This window comes from Penaeus vannamei, chromosome 21 (genome assembly GCF_042767895.1).
Source record: "Penaeus vannamei isolate JL-2024 chromosome 21, ASM4276789v1, whole genome shotgun sequence".
NCBI lineage: Eukaryota > Metazoa > Arthropoda > Malacostraca > Decapoda > Penaeidae > Penaeus > Penaeus vannamei.
Genome location: NC_091569.1, coordinates 7,720,656 through 7,732,653, shown reverse-complemented (window position 1 = coordinate 7,732,653; position 11,998 = coordinate 7,720,656). Strand labels below are relative to the sequence as shown.

At 41.2% G+C, this 11,998-nt stretch overlaps 1 protein-coding gene and 1 long non-coding RNA gene across 11 annotated transcripts in view; both read left to right on the top strand.

Moving 5' to 3' along the window:
* Window positions 1-2,684, top strand: part of LOC113817667 (probable G-protein coupled receptor B0563.6) — a 6,390-nt gene extending 3,706 nt beyond the window's left edge. For 4 of the 10 annotated variants that reach the window (XM_027369737.2, XM_027369740.2, XM_027369739.2 and 1 more), the window contains exons 2-4: window positions 1-96; window positions 334-516; window positions 762-2,684. The exon at window positions 1-96 is cut by the window's left edge. In XM_027369737.2, coding sequence (XP_027225538.2) covers window positions 84-96; window positions 334-516; window positions 762-2,212 — 1,647 coding nt within the window. In that variant the 5' untranslated portion in view covers window positions 1-83 and the 3' untranslated portion in view covers window positions 2,213-2,684. The remainder of the gene's footprint in view (window positions 97-333; window positions 517-761) is intronic. The other 6 variants (XM_027369744.2, XM_027369741.2, XM_027369742.2 and 3 more) reach the window with 3 other exon arrangements.
* Window positions 1-11,313, top strand: part of LOC138865438 (uncharacterized) — a 69,590-nt gene extending 58,277 nt beyond the window's left edge. The window contains exon 2 of the long non-coding RNA XR_011399382.1: window positions 5,914-11,313. This is a non-coding gene — a long non-coding RNA (uncharacterized lncRNA). The remainder of the gene's footprint in view (window positions 1-5,913) is intronic.
* The last annotated feature ends 685 nt before the right edge of the window (window positions 11,314-11,998 follow it).

Below are 11,998 nucleotides of genomic sequence, written 5' to 3'. Positions count from 1 at the left end.
GAAATGAGGAAAATAACCCAAGTGTATCCTATTACATCAGCAGGCAGTGATTCCAGCTGAAGGTACCGAACTGGGAAGCAATTATGTTTGTTTCTGGTAAGTTTGCATGCATAGGTTTGTATATATGTATGTGTGTATATGTTTCTGCTACCTGTCTCTCTCTCTCTTTCTTCATATATATATATATATATATATATATATATATATATATATATATATATATATATATATATATATATATATATATATATATATATATATATATATATATATATATATATATATATATATACAATGCTTAAACGCCATGTCCTGCCGCCCTTCCATTCGCAGACTACCCCTGGCCGAGGGACGTCGGGGGCCCGCTGCTAAAGGGCCACGGCAACTTCAGCGTGGATCCTCGCATCGCCCAGACGAGGTTCGTGGCCTACGGGGTCATCGCGCCAGTCATCATCATCGTCGGGATGGTGGGCAACATCCTGACGATCCTGTTGCTGAGGAAGCCGCAGTTCAGAGGTGGGCGGCGCATGTTGAGAGTCTGGGAAGGAGAGAGTGGATGGGAAGAGAGAGACGAGGGGGAAAGGAAGGATGAGGGAGGGAGGGAGGAATAGAAAGAGGAAGGGTGGAAAAGAAAGGAAGAGAGAGGGAGAGAGAGGGGGGAGACAGAGAGAGAGAGAGAGGGAAACTTTCTAGTTGCATTGATCATGATGATATCCACTTTTTCCAACAAGGCTTAGTCCACCCGTGTCCCCCTCCCTCAGGTGTGACCTACACGTACTTCCTGGCCCTGGCCGTCAGCGATCTGCTGTCCCTCTTCTTCTCCATCTCCCTCATGGTCCACCTCGTGCAGGTGGCGGCGCGTGCGTACTCAACGGCCGTGTGGTACTCCTACTTCGAGTTGCTCTTCGTCAACGCCCCCATGAGCGCGTCCGTGCTGATCGTCGTCTGCGTGACCGTGGACCGCTTCTTCTCCGTGTGCCGCCCACAGGACTTCAAGAGCATCCACACGATGCGCCACGCCAGGAAGGGCATCGCCGGCGCCGTCGTCGTGGCCTTCCTCATGTGGCTGCCCACGTGCACGATCAAGCACCCCACTGAGCATGATGCGTGCAACACCACGTTCTTCGAGCCGCCCGACAACGGCACGTGGTGGGTGGCGTGCATGATGCCCTCGCTCGACCAACCCTGGTACGTGGGCTACCTCTGGACCAGGCAGACCGTCGTGTCCTTCTTGCCCATCATCGCCTTGGTGGTGATGAACGTCCTCATCGTGAAGGAGTACGTCCAGATCAGGAACCGACGGCGCCAACTGGACGGCGACTCGTCCAGGGATCCGGCGGTCGACGAAGGAAGGCGGAAGGACGACAAGAACCTGATCAACCTTCTGCGAGCCGTTATAATCTCATTCTTCGTGACGCTGGTGCCTTCGGGCGTCTTTAACTCCATGTACAGCGAAACGCTCTCGACGGAGCTGGAGTACGAGATCTTCCGGGCCTTCGCGAACGACCTTGAGCTCGTGAACCACGCGCTCAACTTCTACTTGTACATCGTCTGCAGCAAGCCCATTCGGGCGGCCATCCGGGAACACTTCCAGGTCTACCGCCGCTCGTGGGAGGAGTCGCACGTGTCGAAGGCGCTGGTTCTGCTTACAAGCGACAGATCCGGAATCTTCTCGCCCACGTCGGCAACTCACGCCGACGTGGGGCGAGATGATGATGGCGGGAGGCCCAAACGGAGCAAAGAGACGACCTTGTCCAAAGGGACTGGGCCGAGCGACTCCGAGTCGTCGTCGGAAGCCTCTCAGTGCGACGACTCTCCCGTAAATGAGATAGTGCCCGCGAACCTTGAAGACGACACGCGAACAGGTCCAGAGCGCCGGCAGCACAGCGAGGCAGGACCAGTGGCCGAGGACCGCTGCGAAGCTCCGGTAATTTATCAACGAAACGGCAGCATCCCCAGAAGGCGAAGTCATTTCCAGACAGTCGTTCACACAGTCGAGATACATCACGAGCGGGAGAGCTCGTCGCCGCAGTTTCAGTCAGGAGTCGCCGTTGGCCAGGTCAACGCTGCATTCGAGGACAGCGATACACCGTCGACAGCAAGCAGCAACAGCACCCTCAGCGATGCGCCTGTTGTTGCAAGTGCTTGCGAAGCGCCAGTGAGGAACGGCGAGGCGCTCCCCGTCAGGACTTTCCCGGAAGTGTTGATATGATAGCTTAATACGAAATTATTTTGTAATCTGAACTGACTTCTTAAGTGAGTTCACATGGTTCTTGGCCTCGCTCCTGGCTGAGTGCAGGTATACTGTAGCTCTCACCTTTAGAGCTCACCTCTGAATATATAATCAGTGTTGTGCTGTGATCTAATCTCCACACCTCGCAATGATTTTCTTCGTCTAATACACAACAGTGAGACTGGGAACAATGTAGTTAATCAAAGAAATGTGATAGGACCAAAGGCTTATTACTACTCACTAGTGTAAATCACATCAGTTTCATCCTTAACGACGCTTTATTTATTGAACTTAAACGTAATATCAAGTGAGAATACGAGAACGTAAAACGAGTGGCCGGACTTATATGATAAATAACTTTACAAATAACAGCAATACACGGGAAAAAAAAACTGTTATCTAGGTATATATGTATATTTACGGGAAAAAATAGTAGATCAATATAGTAATCTTTTAGACCATTTTTTCCTCCTTACATTTAGTATTTCCCTTTTATTCTATTTCCTTAACTTATCCTTTTCCTATGGACTATGAATCTCCCACTGAAATGTATTCTGGTTATCATAATGTGTAATCTGAGAAGACATTTTTACAGATAACGAAAGCAAAAATGATATGAAAATAGTAATGCAATCCATGTGTTCTTCGGGAAGGCAAGGGAACGGCAGAATGCAACAAATAACAATGATAAAAACAACAATAATGCTCATAATTACGATTACTTTAATATCAACAGCAACAATAATAAAATTGATGGCAACAGTACCAATAGACATCTTAATGACAATGATAATAATAGCTAAAAATACTGATGATAATAACAAACCTAAAACGAAATAATTACAATAACAAAAGTGGTGATAGTGCAATAAGAATAAGATTAACAACATGAATAAGGATGAGTATTTAAATAGCAAAAGCAACAACAGCAACAGTAATAATGATAATAATACTAAAAATAATAATGATAATACTGACAATAATAATGATAATAATACTGACAATAATAATGATAATAGAAATTCTAATAAAGAGAGCGCCATATATATATATATATATATATATATATATATATATATATATATATATATATATATATATATATATATATATATATATATATATATATATAGAGAGAGAGAGAGAGAGAGAGAGAGAGAGAGAGAGAGAGAAAGAGAGAGAGAGAGAAAGAGAGAGAGAGAGAGAGAGGGCGAAAGAAAGAGAGCGAGAGAGAGAGCGAAAGAAAGAGAGCGAGAGAAAGAAAAAAGAGAGAGATAGAGCGAAAGAGAGAGAGAGAGAGAGAGAGAGAGAGAGAGAGAGAGAGAGAACGAGAGAAAGATTTTCATAGATATACAGATAGATAAGAACTGATGACTTACCAGGTGTCACTCGTTCGACCTACATTCATAAACCTGGAAAATCTATCGCTATCTTTTATCTCATTTGAATTGACATGTTACCAGGGGCCTAAAGATTCTGTCTACGAAAAAGAAAAAAAAATCCTTCTTAATTCTATTTTGCTTACCAATCGTGCTGCTACGTTTATGTAAATTAGAAACTTGTATCTTCCTCTTGAAAATAGATAAATAAATAAATAAAGATATATACAAAAAATGTAATTTTGCATCAACACGGAGAATGAAGCCCCCAGTCTTTGCCCCCATCATCCCCTCTCTTCTTTTTCTCTCGCACTCTTCCTCCTCCCTAACTTTTCTCTTTCTGTCTGTCTGTCTGTCTTAATCTCTTTCACCCCTTTTCACTCTCTCTCTCTCTTTATCCCTCCCAAATACCCACCCTCTCTCACTCTCTCTCTAAATGACACCCACCTCTCTCAATTTCCCCCTCACTCTCCCTCTGTCTCTCTCTCTTTGTCTGCATCTCTTTCTCTCCATCTGTATCTTCTCAGTCTTTCCCATCCCTCATTTCTATCTCTCTCAGTCATTGACTCTCTCCCTCCTTTATCCGCCAATTTCTCAATAGTCCCGCCGTTAATCCGTTAAACATTTTCTTGCATGATATGACAGAAAACGTAAAATTTCATTGGTGACTATTCTATTCTAACAAATATACAATACAAAGTATATTTTGCCTGTAATGGATAAAACTAGCTAAAATGAAGTATATTATTGGAAGTGATTTTTCCAACTAGTAGAGCACATCATTCTATGTATAAAAAAATCTATACCCTTTTCTTCGTACATTGGTAATAACGGCATTAGAGGATGGAAAATCCGGTGTTACTGGAAATGCAACCCCACACCTAATATAAAGAATCTGAGCTTACCAAGTGGTAGAACACATTATTCTATGATATTTTTCTTCTATGCCATTTTCTGCGAAAATTAATATTAACGGTGTTATAGTGGCTTTAAAATCCACGATTCCCAGGACCCACTGTAAGCTTACGCCTCCGGTGCCGCGACAAAAGGACAAAAAAGTCGATGAGAGCGACGGAAAATCCAACATATTTGTAGCGGATGACTTATGCGAGGGAAATCAAATGAGCGAATTAGATTCATGTGTGAACATGACGTGAACTGACACTCAATAGGACCAATCAGATATGGAATAGATCATCACGTGACAATAATATATGGGTCTAGAAGCCATTAGAAATACAAATCAATTCCATCATGACTAAACAGTGTCATGTCGAAATAACGAAGCAAGCTTACTATATCTACGAGATCACGGTGTACTTCTAGTGGAAGTATAGTGCCGCATCGTAAGACACCATGTCATTACAGAAATGACAGACACCAGTGAGTTTGTGGTGCATGGAAAAGGGTCCCAAAAACAAAACGAAAGCAGTGTGACTTTACTGTAAGCATTCGCAATTCCCGCCAACGACTTGGAATACCCTGACGATCCCAGTGCCCCGCAGCCTGTGGTCCGTTTGGAGTTAATGCTTAAGGGGATCGACTAATTATTTTTCGCCCATCTTGCCGAAATCGAGTTGAGTGCATTTTCAAGGAGTTTCAGGGCCTCTGATTCTCCCCTGAAAATTTCAAGGCCCGACCGCTGTTTTTTGGGTGGTAGCATCCCTTTTTTTATATCGACCGAAATATATATATATTTTCACATTACCTTAGGAAATCGGCAATTGTGACGTAATAATTAGAGCTAATAGAAAATAGAATTATTTTCTGAAAGATTATTAAATTTCACGCAAGATGAGACTACCCTTAATTTTACCAGAATATTAAAAAAAAATCTGGCGTGTCAAAAAAAAAAAAAAAAAAAAAAAAGATAAACATATACAATTATTTCGTACACGATTTCATGTGTAAAATGTGGAATATATATATATATATATATATATATATATATATATATATATATATATAATAAGTGAAATAAAATGAAAAAGATCGCGATGTTTGGGTCCTTCACATTTTTACGCACAGCACGCGCATTTTCAGTCCTATTTTAACGTATCATATCTCATTTTGTAGCTGAATAGTAGATCTATTACATGCTGCAGTAAGATTTTGCAATATTTTCATGTGTGTCTTATAAAAGTGACATATATTCTTAGTATCCCTTTTTAGGGTGTTTAAATCCAGAAAAAATACACAGGAATTCTAATATGATTCTTGAATAGATTTTTCCCAAATCTAGTGCTTATTGCAAGCATTTTTTCAATTTCAACTTTTTTTGTGTGTGAATATTTAACGTAGTCGAATTATAGATTCCATTTTTTTACACATTTTTTTTACAAGATGTAACAAGCACTAGATTTATCTTTTATCTACAAAATAAGGCATAAAATGTTTATTTCAGACTAAAATTGCGTTTGCTTTTCATATTCATTTTCACATGAACAGAATAATGGATAAGAATAGTCTTCCTAAAATATAATCGTCTATCATCTACCTACATTCTGTAGTATTGCACTGGTGCTCACTTACTTTAACTACCTAACATGCACTAGCCTTACCTGGTATTTAGTTGCCTACTTAGCATTTAATTGCCTAATTACCTGGCATTCAGTTGCCTACTTACCTGGCATTCAGTTGCCTACTTACCTGGCATTCAGTTGCCTACTTACCTGGCATTCAGTTGCCTAATTACCTGGCATTCAGTTGCCTACTTACCTGGCATTAACTCGCCTACTTACCTGGTATTCAGTTGCCTACTTACATGTCAGTTACTTGCCTACTTACCTGGCATTCAGTTGTCTACTTACTTGTCAGTTACTTGCCTAATTACCTGGCAGTCAATTGCCTACTTACCTGGCATTAACTTGCCTACTTACTTGGCATTTAATTGCTTACTTACCTGGCATTTAGTTGTCTACTTACCCAGCATTAACTTGCCTACTTACCTGGCATTTAATTGCCTACTTACCTGGCATTTAGTTGCCTACTTACCTGGCATTTAATTGCCTACTTACCTGGCATTTAGTTGCCTACTTACCTGGCATTTAATTGCCTACTTACCTGGCATTTAATTGCCTACTTACCTGGCATTTAGTTTCCTACTTACCTGGCATTTAATTGCCTACTTACCTGGCATTAACTTGCCTACTTACCTGGCATTTAATTGCCTACTTACCTGGCATTTAGTTGCCTACTTACCTGGCATTTAGTTGCCTACTTACCTGGCATTAACTTGCCTACTTACCTAGCATTTAGTTGCCTACTTACCTGTCAGTTACTTGTCTACTTACCTGACATTTAGTTGCCTACTTACCTGTCAGTTACTTGCCTACTTACCTGGCATTCAGTTGCCTACTTACCTGGTATTAATTTGCCTACTTACCTGGCACTAACTTCCCTACTTACCTGTGATTAATTTGCCTACTTACCTGGCATTTAATTGCCTACTTACCTGGCAATTAGTTGTCTACTTATCTGGTATTAACTTGCCTGCCATTAACATGCCTACTTACCTGGCATTAACATGCCTACTTACCTGGCATTAACATGCCTACTTACCTGGCATTAACATGCCTACTTACCTGGCATTAACATGCCTACTTACCTGGCATTAACATGCCTACTTACCTGGCATTAACTTGCCTACTTACCTGGTATTAACTTGCCTACTTATCTGGCATTAACTTGCCTACTTACCTAGCATTTAATTGCCTACTTACCTGGCATTCAGTTGCCGACTTACCTGCATTAACTTGCCTACTTACCTGGTATTACGTTGCCTACATGCCTGGTATTAAGTTGCCTACTTACCTGGCATTAAGTTGCCTACTTACCTGGCATTATGTTGCCTACTTACCTGACATTAAGTTGCCTACTTACCTGGCATTAAGTTGCCTACTTACCTGGCATTTAGTTGCCCACTTACCTGGCATTAAGTTGCCTACTTACCTGGCATTACGTTGCCTACTTACTTGGCATTAAGTTGCCTACTTACCTGGCATTTAGTTGCCTACTTACCTGGCATTACGTTGCCTACTTACCTGGCATTACGTTGCCTACTTACCTGGCATTAAGTTGCCTACTTACCTGGCATTAAGTTGCCTACTTACCTGGCATTTAGTTGCCTACTTACCTGGCATTTAGTTGCCTACTTACCTGGCATTTAGTTGCCTACTTACCTGGCATTTAGTTGCCTACTTACCTGGTATTAACTTGCCTAGTCACCTGGCATTCAGTTGCCTACTTACCTGGCATTTAATTGCCAAATTACCTGGCATTTAGTCGCCTTATTACCTGACGTTTAGTTGCCTACTTACCTGGTATTACGTTGCCTACACGCCTGTTATTAAGTTGCCTACTTACCTGGCATTAAGTTGCCTACTTACCTGACATTTAGTTGCCTAATTACCTGACATTTAGTTGCCTACTTACCTGGCATTAAGTTGCCTACTTAACTGGCATTTAGTTGCCTAATTGCTTGGCATTAACATGCCTACTTACCTGGCATTAACTTGCCTACTTTCCTGGCATTTTCTTGCCTACTTACCTGGCATTTAGTTTCCTATTTACCTGGCATTTAGTTTCCTACTTACCTGGCCTACTTACTGTAATACCATTGAGACAGAATTCGAATACGCGTTTTGCGGTATTAAATTCTATCGATTGCAGCACTAGTTACCAACCTTTGCATACTCACAACCCCCTTGAAGCATGCATGGACTCCTAACATAGGCCGTTAATGTATTTAATTTATATGCCGGGACTGACCGTATCTACAGTAAGATGTGCTTAAAACTGTTCCTGGGTCTGGGCTCTCTCCTGTCGGGACATACGAGCGGGTTTAAGGTGGTTGAGCCACCTATACAACCCGGAAATGTGTTAATATACAGAGCTTGCTAGTACCGGGCATGAACATGCCTACTTACCAGGCATTTAGTTGCCTAATTACTTAACAGTCAGTTGCCTACTTACCTGGTATTAACATGCCTACTTACTAAGCATTTAGTTGCCTACTTACCTAACGTTCAGTTGCCTATTTACCTGGCTTTAACATGCCTACTTACCTGATATTAATTTGCCAACTTACCAGGCATTTAGTTGCCTACTTACTTAGTATTAACTTGCCTACTTACCTGGCATTAACTTGCCTACTTACCTGGCATTAACTTGCCTACTTACCTGGCATTAACTTGCCTACTTACCTGGCATTTGGTTGCCTACTTACCTGGCATTTGGTTGCCTACTTACCTGGCATTTGGTTGCCTACTTACCTGGCATTAACTTGCCTACTTACCTGGCATTTGGTTGCCTACTTACCTGGCATTAAGTTGCCTACTTACCTAGCATTAACATGCCTACTTACCAGGCATTTAGTTGCCTAATTATTTAACATTCAGTTGCCTACTTACCTAGCATTAACTTGCCTACTTACCAAGCATTTAGTTGCCTACTTACCTAACATTTAGTTGCCTACTTACCTGGCATTAACATGCCTACTTACCTGGGATTAATTTGCCAACTTACCAGGCATTTAGTTGCCTACTTACTTGGCATTAACTTGCCTACTTACCTGGCATTTGGTTGCCTACTTACCTGGCATTAACATGCCTACTTACCTGGCATTAACATGCTTACTTACCAGGCATTTAGTTGCCTACTTACCTGGTATTTAGTTGCCTACTTACCAAGCATTAACTTGCCAACTTACCTGGCATTCAGTTGCCTACTTACCTGGCATTTTGTTGCCTACTTACCTGGAATCAACTTGCCTACTTAACTGGCATTTAATTGCCTACTTACCTGACATTAACTTGCCTACTTACCTGGCATTTAGTTGCCCACTTACCTGGCATTTAGCTGCCTACTTACCTGGCATTAAATTGCCTACTTACCTGACATTAACTTGCCTACTTACCTGGCATTTGGTTGCCTACTTACCTGGCATTTGGTTGCCTACTTACCTGGCATTTGGTTGCCTACTTACCTGGCATTTAGTTGCCTACTTACCTGGCATTAACATGCCTACTTACCTGGCATTAATATGCTTGCTTACCATTTAGTTGCCTACTTACATGGTATTTAGTTGCCTACTTACCAGGCATTAACTTGCCAACTTACCTGGCTTTCAGTTACCTACTTACCTGGCATTTTGTTGCCTACTTGCCTGGCATTTAGTTGCCTACTTCCCTGGAATTAACTTGCCTACTTACCTGGCTTTAATTGCCTACTTACCTGGCATTAACTTGCCTACTTACCTGGCATTTAGTTGCCTACTTATCTGGCATTCAATTGCCTAGTCACCTGCCATTAACTTGCCTACTTACCTGGCATTCAGTTACCTTCTTACCTGGCATTTAGTTGCCCACTTACCTGGCATTTAGTTGCCTACTTACCTGGCATTAAATTGCCTACTTACCAGACATTTAGTAGCCTATTTATCTAGGATTTAGTTGTCTACTTACTTAGCATTTAGTTGCCTACTTACCTGGCCTACCTTTTGTAGTACCATTGAGACAGAATTCGAATACGCGTTTTGCGTTATTAAATTCTATCGATTGTAGCACTAGTTACTAACCTTTGCATACTCACAACCCCCTTGAAGCATACCTGGCATTCAGTTGCCTACTTACCTGGTATTTAGTTGCCCACTTACCTGACATTCAGTTGCCTACTTACCTGGCATTTAGTTGCCCACTTACCTGACATTCAATTGCCTACTTACCTGGCATTCAGTTGCCTACTTACCTGGTATTCAGTTGCCTACTTACCTGGCATTAACTTGGCTACTTACCTAGCATTTAGTTGCCTACTTACCTGGCATTAACTTGGCTACTTACCTGACATTCAGTTGCCTACTTATCTGGCATTCAATAGCCTACTTACCTGGCATTTAATTGCCTACTTACCTGGCATTTAGTTGCCTACTTACCTGGCATTAAAATGCCTACTTACCTGGCATTAACTTGCCTACTTACCAGGCATTTAGTAGCCTACTTATCTAGGATTTAGTAGCCTACTTACCTAGCATTTAGTTGCCTACTTACCTGGCCTACTTACTGTAATACCACTGAGACAGAATTCGAATACGCGTTTTGCGGTATTAAATTCTATCGATTGCAGCACTAGTTACCAACCTTTGCATACTCACAACCCCCTTGAAGCATACCTGGACTCCTAACATTGGCCGTTAAATGTATTTAATTTATATGCCGGGACTGACCGTATTTACAGTAAGATGTGCTTAAAAGTGTTCCTGGGTCTGGGCTCTCTCCTGTCGGGACATACGAGCGGGTTTAAGGTGGTTGAGCCACCTATACAACCCGGAAATGTGTTAATATACAAAGCTTGTTAGTATTCTACCGATATTTCTCGGAATTACTCCCAAAAAATGAGAGGGTTTGGGGAGTTTCCGTATATATTTGGAAACTAGAGAGTGATAGGAATCCAACGATGCCAAAATCATCACGATCTGCTATGTGAAATTATTAGAAAGAAAATCCTTTATGTATAATTGATAATGTGACAATATACAGTATCTCCACATATGTCTATAAAAGTAAAAGATTTAATAAAAAATATATATTTCAGTTGAAGAAGTTTATACAGTCTATACACCATACGCATGATGCCTGAGATCTGAGTGCCTCTAGTCACCTAATGGCCGACTGTGGAACGACTTGAATAATAATAAACTCAGAATCACGAGTTTTATTTCATCCTCACATGTTCTGCCTCCTCATCCATTACCATGACATCCATAAACATCTCAACAATCCTTTTTTTATGATGTTATTACATTTTCCTATACATGAGTAACAAATTACGTTGCTCAACTTTCTTATAATCAACTTATGAAGGAAATTAAAAGTGTCTTATTTTAGCTCATTTTAACCATTACAGATAAAATTCACCCTGTACTATATGGCTGTGGCAAATTGAAACTAAACCAGAAGAATTAGGATGAAGAACCTAGAGATAAAAGTACCAGAAAATAACCTACTTTAGTTACCTATCAATATTGACGTTTTCTATGAAATAAAAAAGGAAAATGTAGGTATTCACGGAGGGACTATTAAGAGATGAAAGAGTTATAGGAGAGAGAGAGGGGAGTGGGAAAAATTGAGAGATAGACAGATAAACATACAGATGGAAAAAGGGGAGTCAGTGATTGAGAGAAAGAAAGAGAGATGTGGGAGAGACTGAAAGACAGATAGACAGATAGACAATCACAGATGGAGAGAGAGAGAGAGAAGAGAAGTGGCAAATATTGAGTGAAAGACACGAGACAGACAAATAGACAGATAACATGAGAGAGGGGGGAGGGGGGGATGATGAAGAGAGAGTGAGAGAAAGGAGACTGATACCTCCATTCTCCATGGTGATT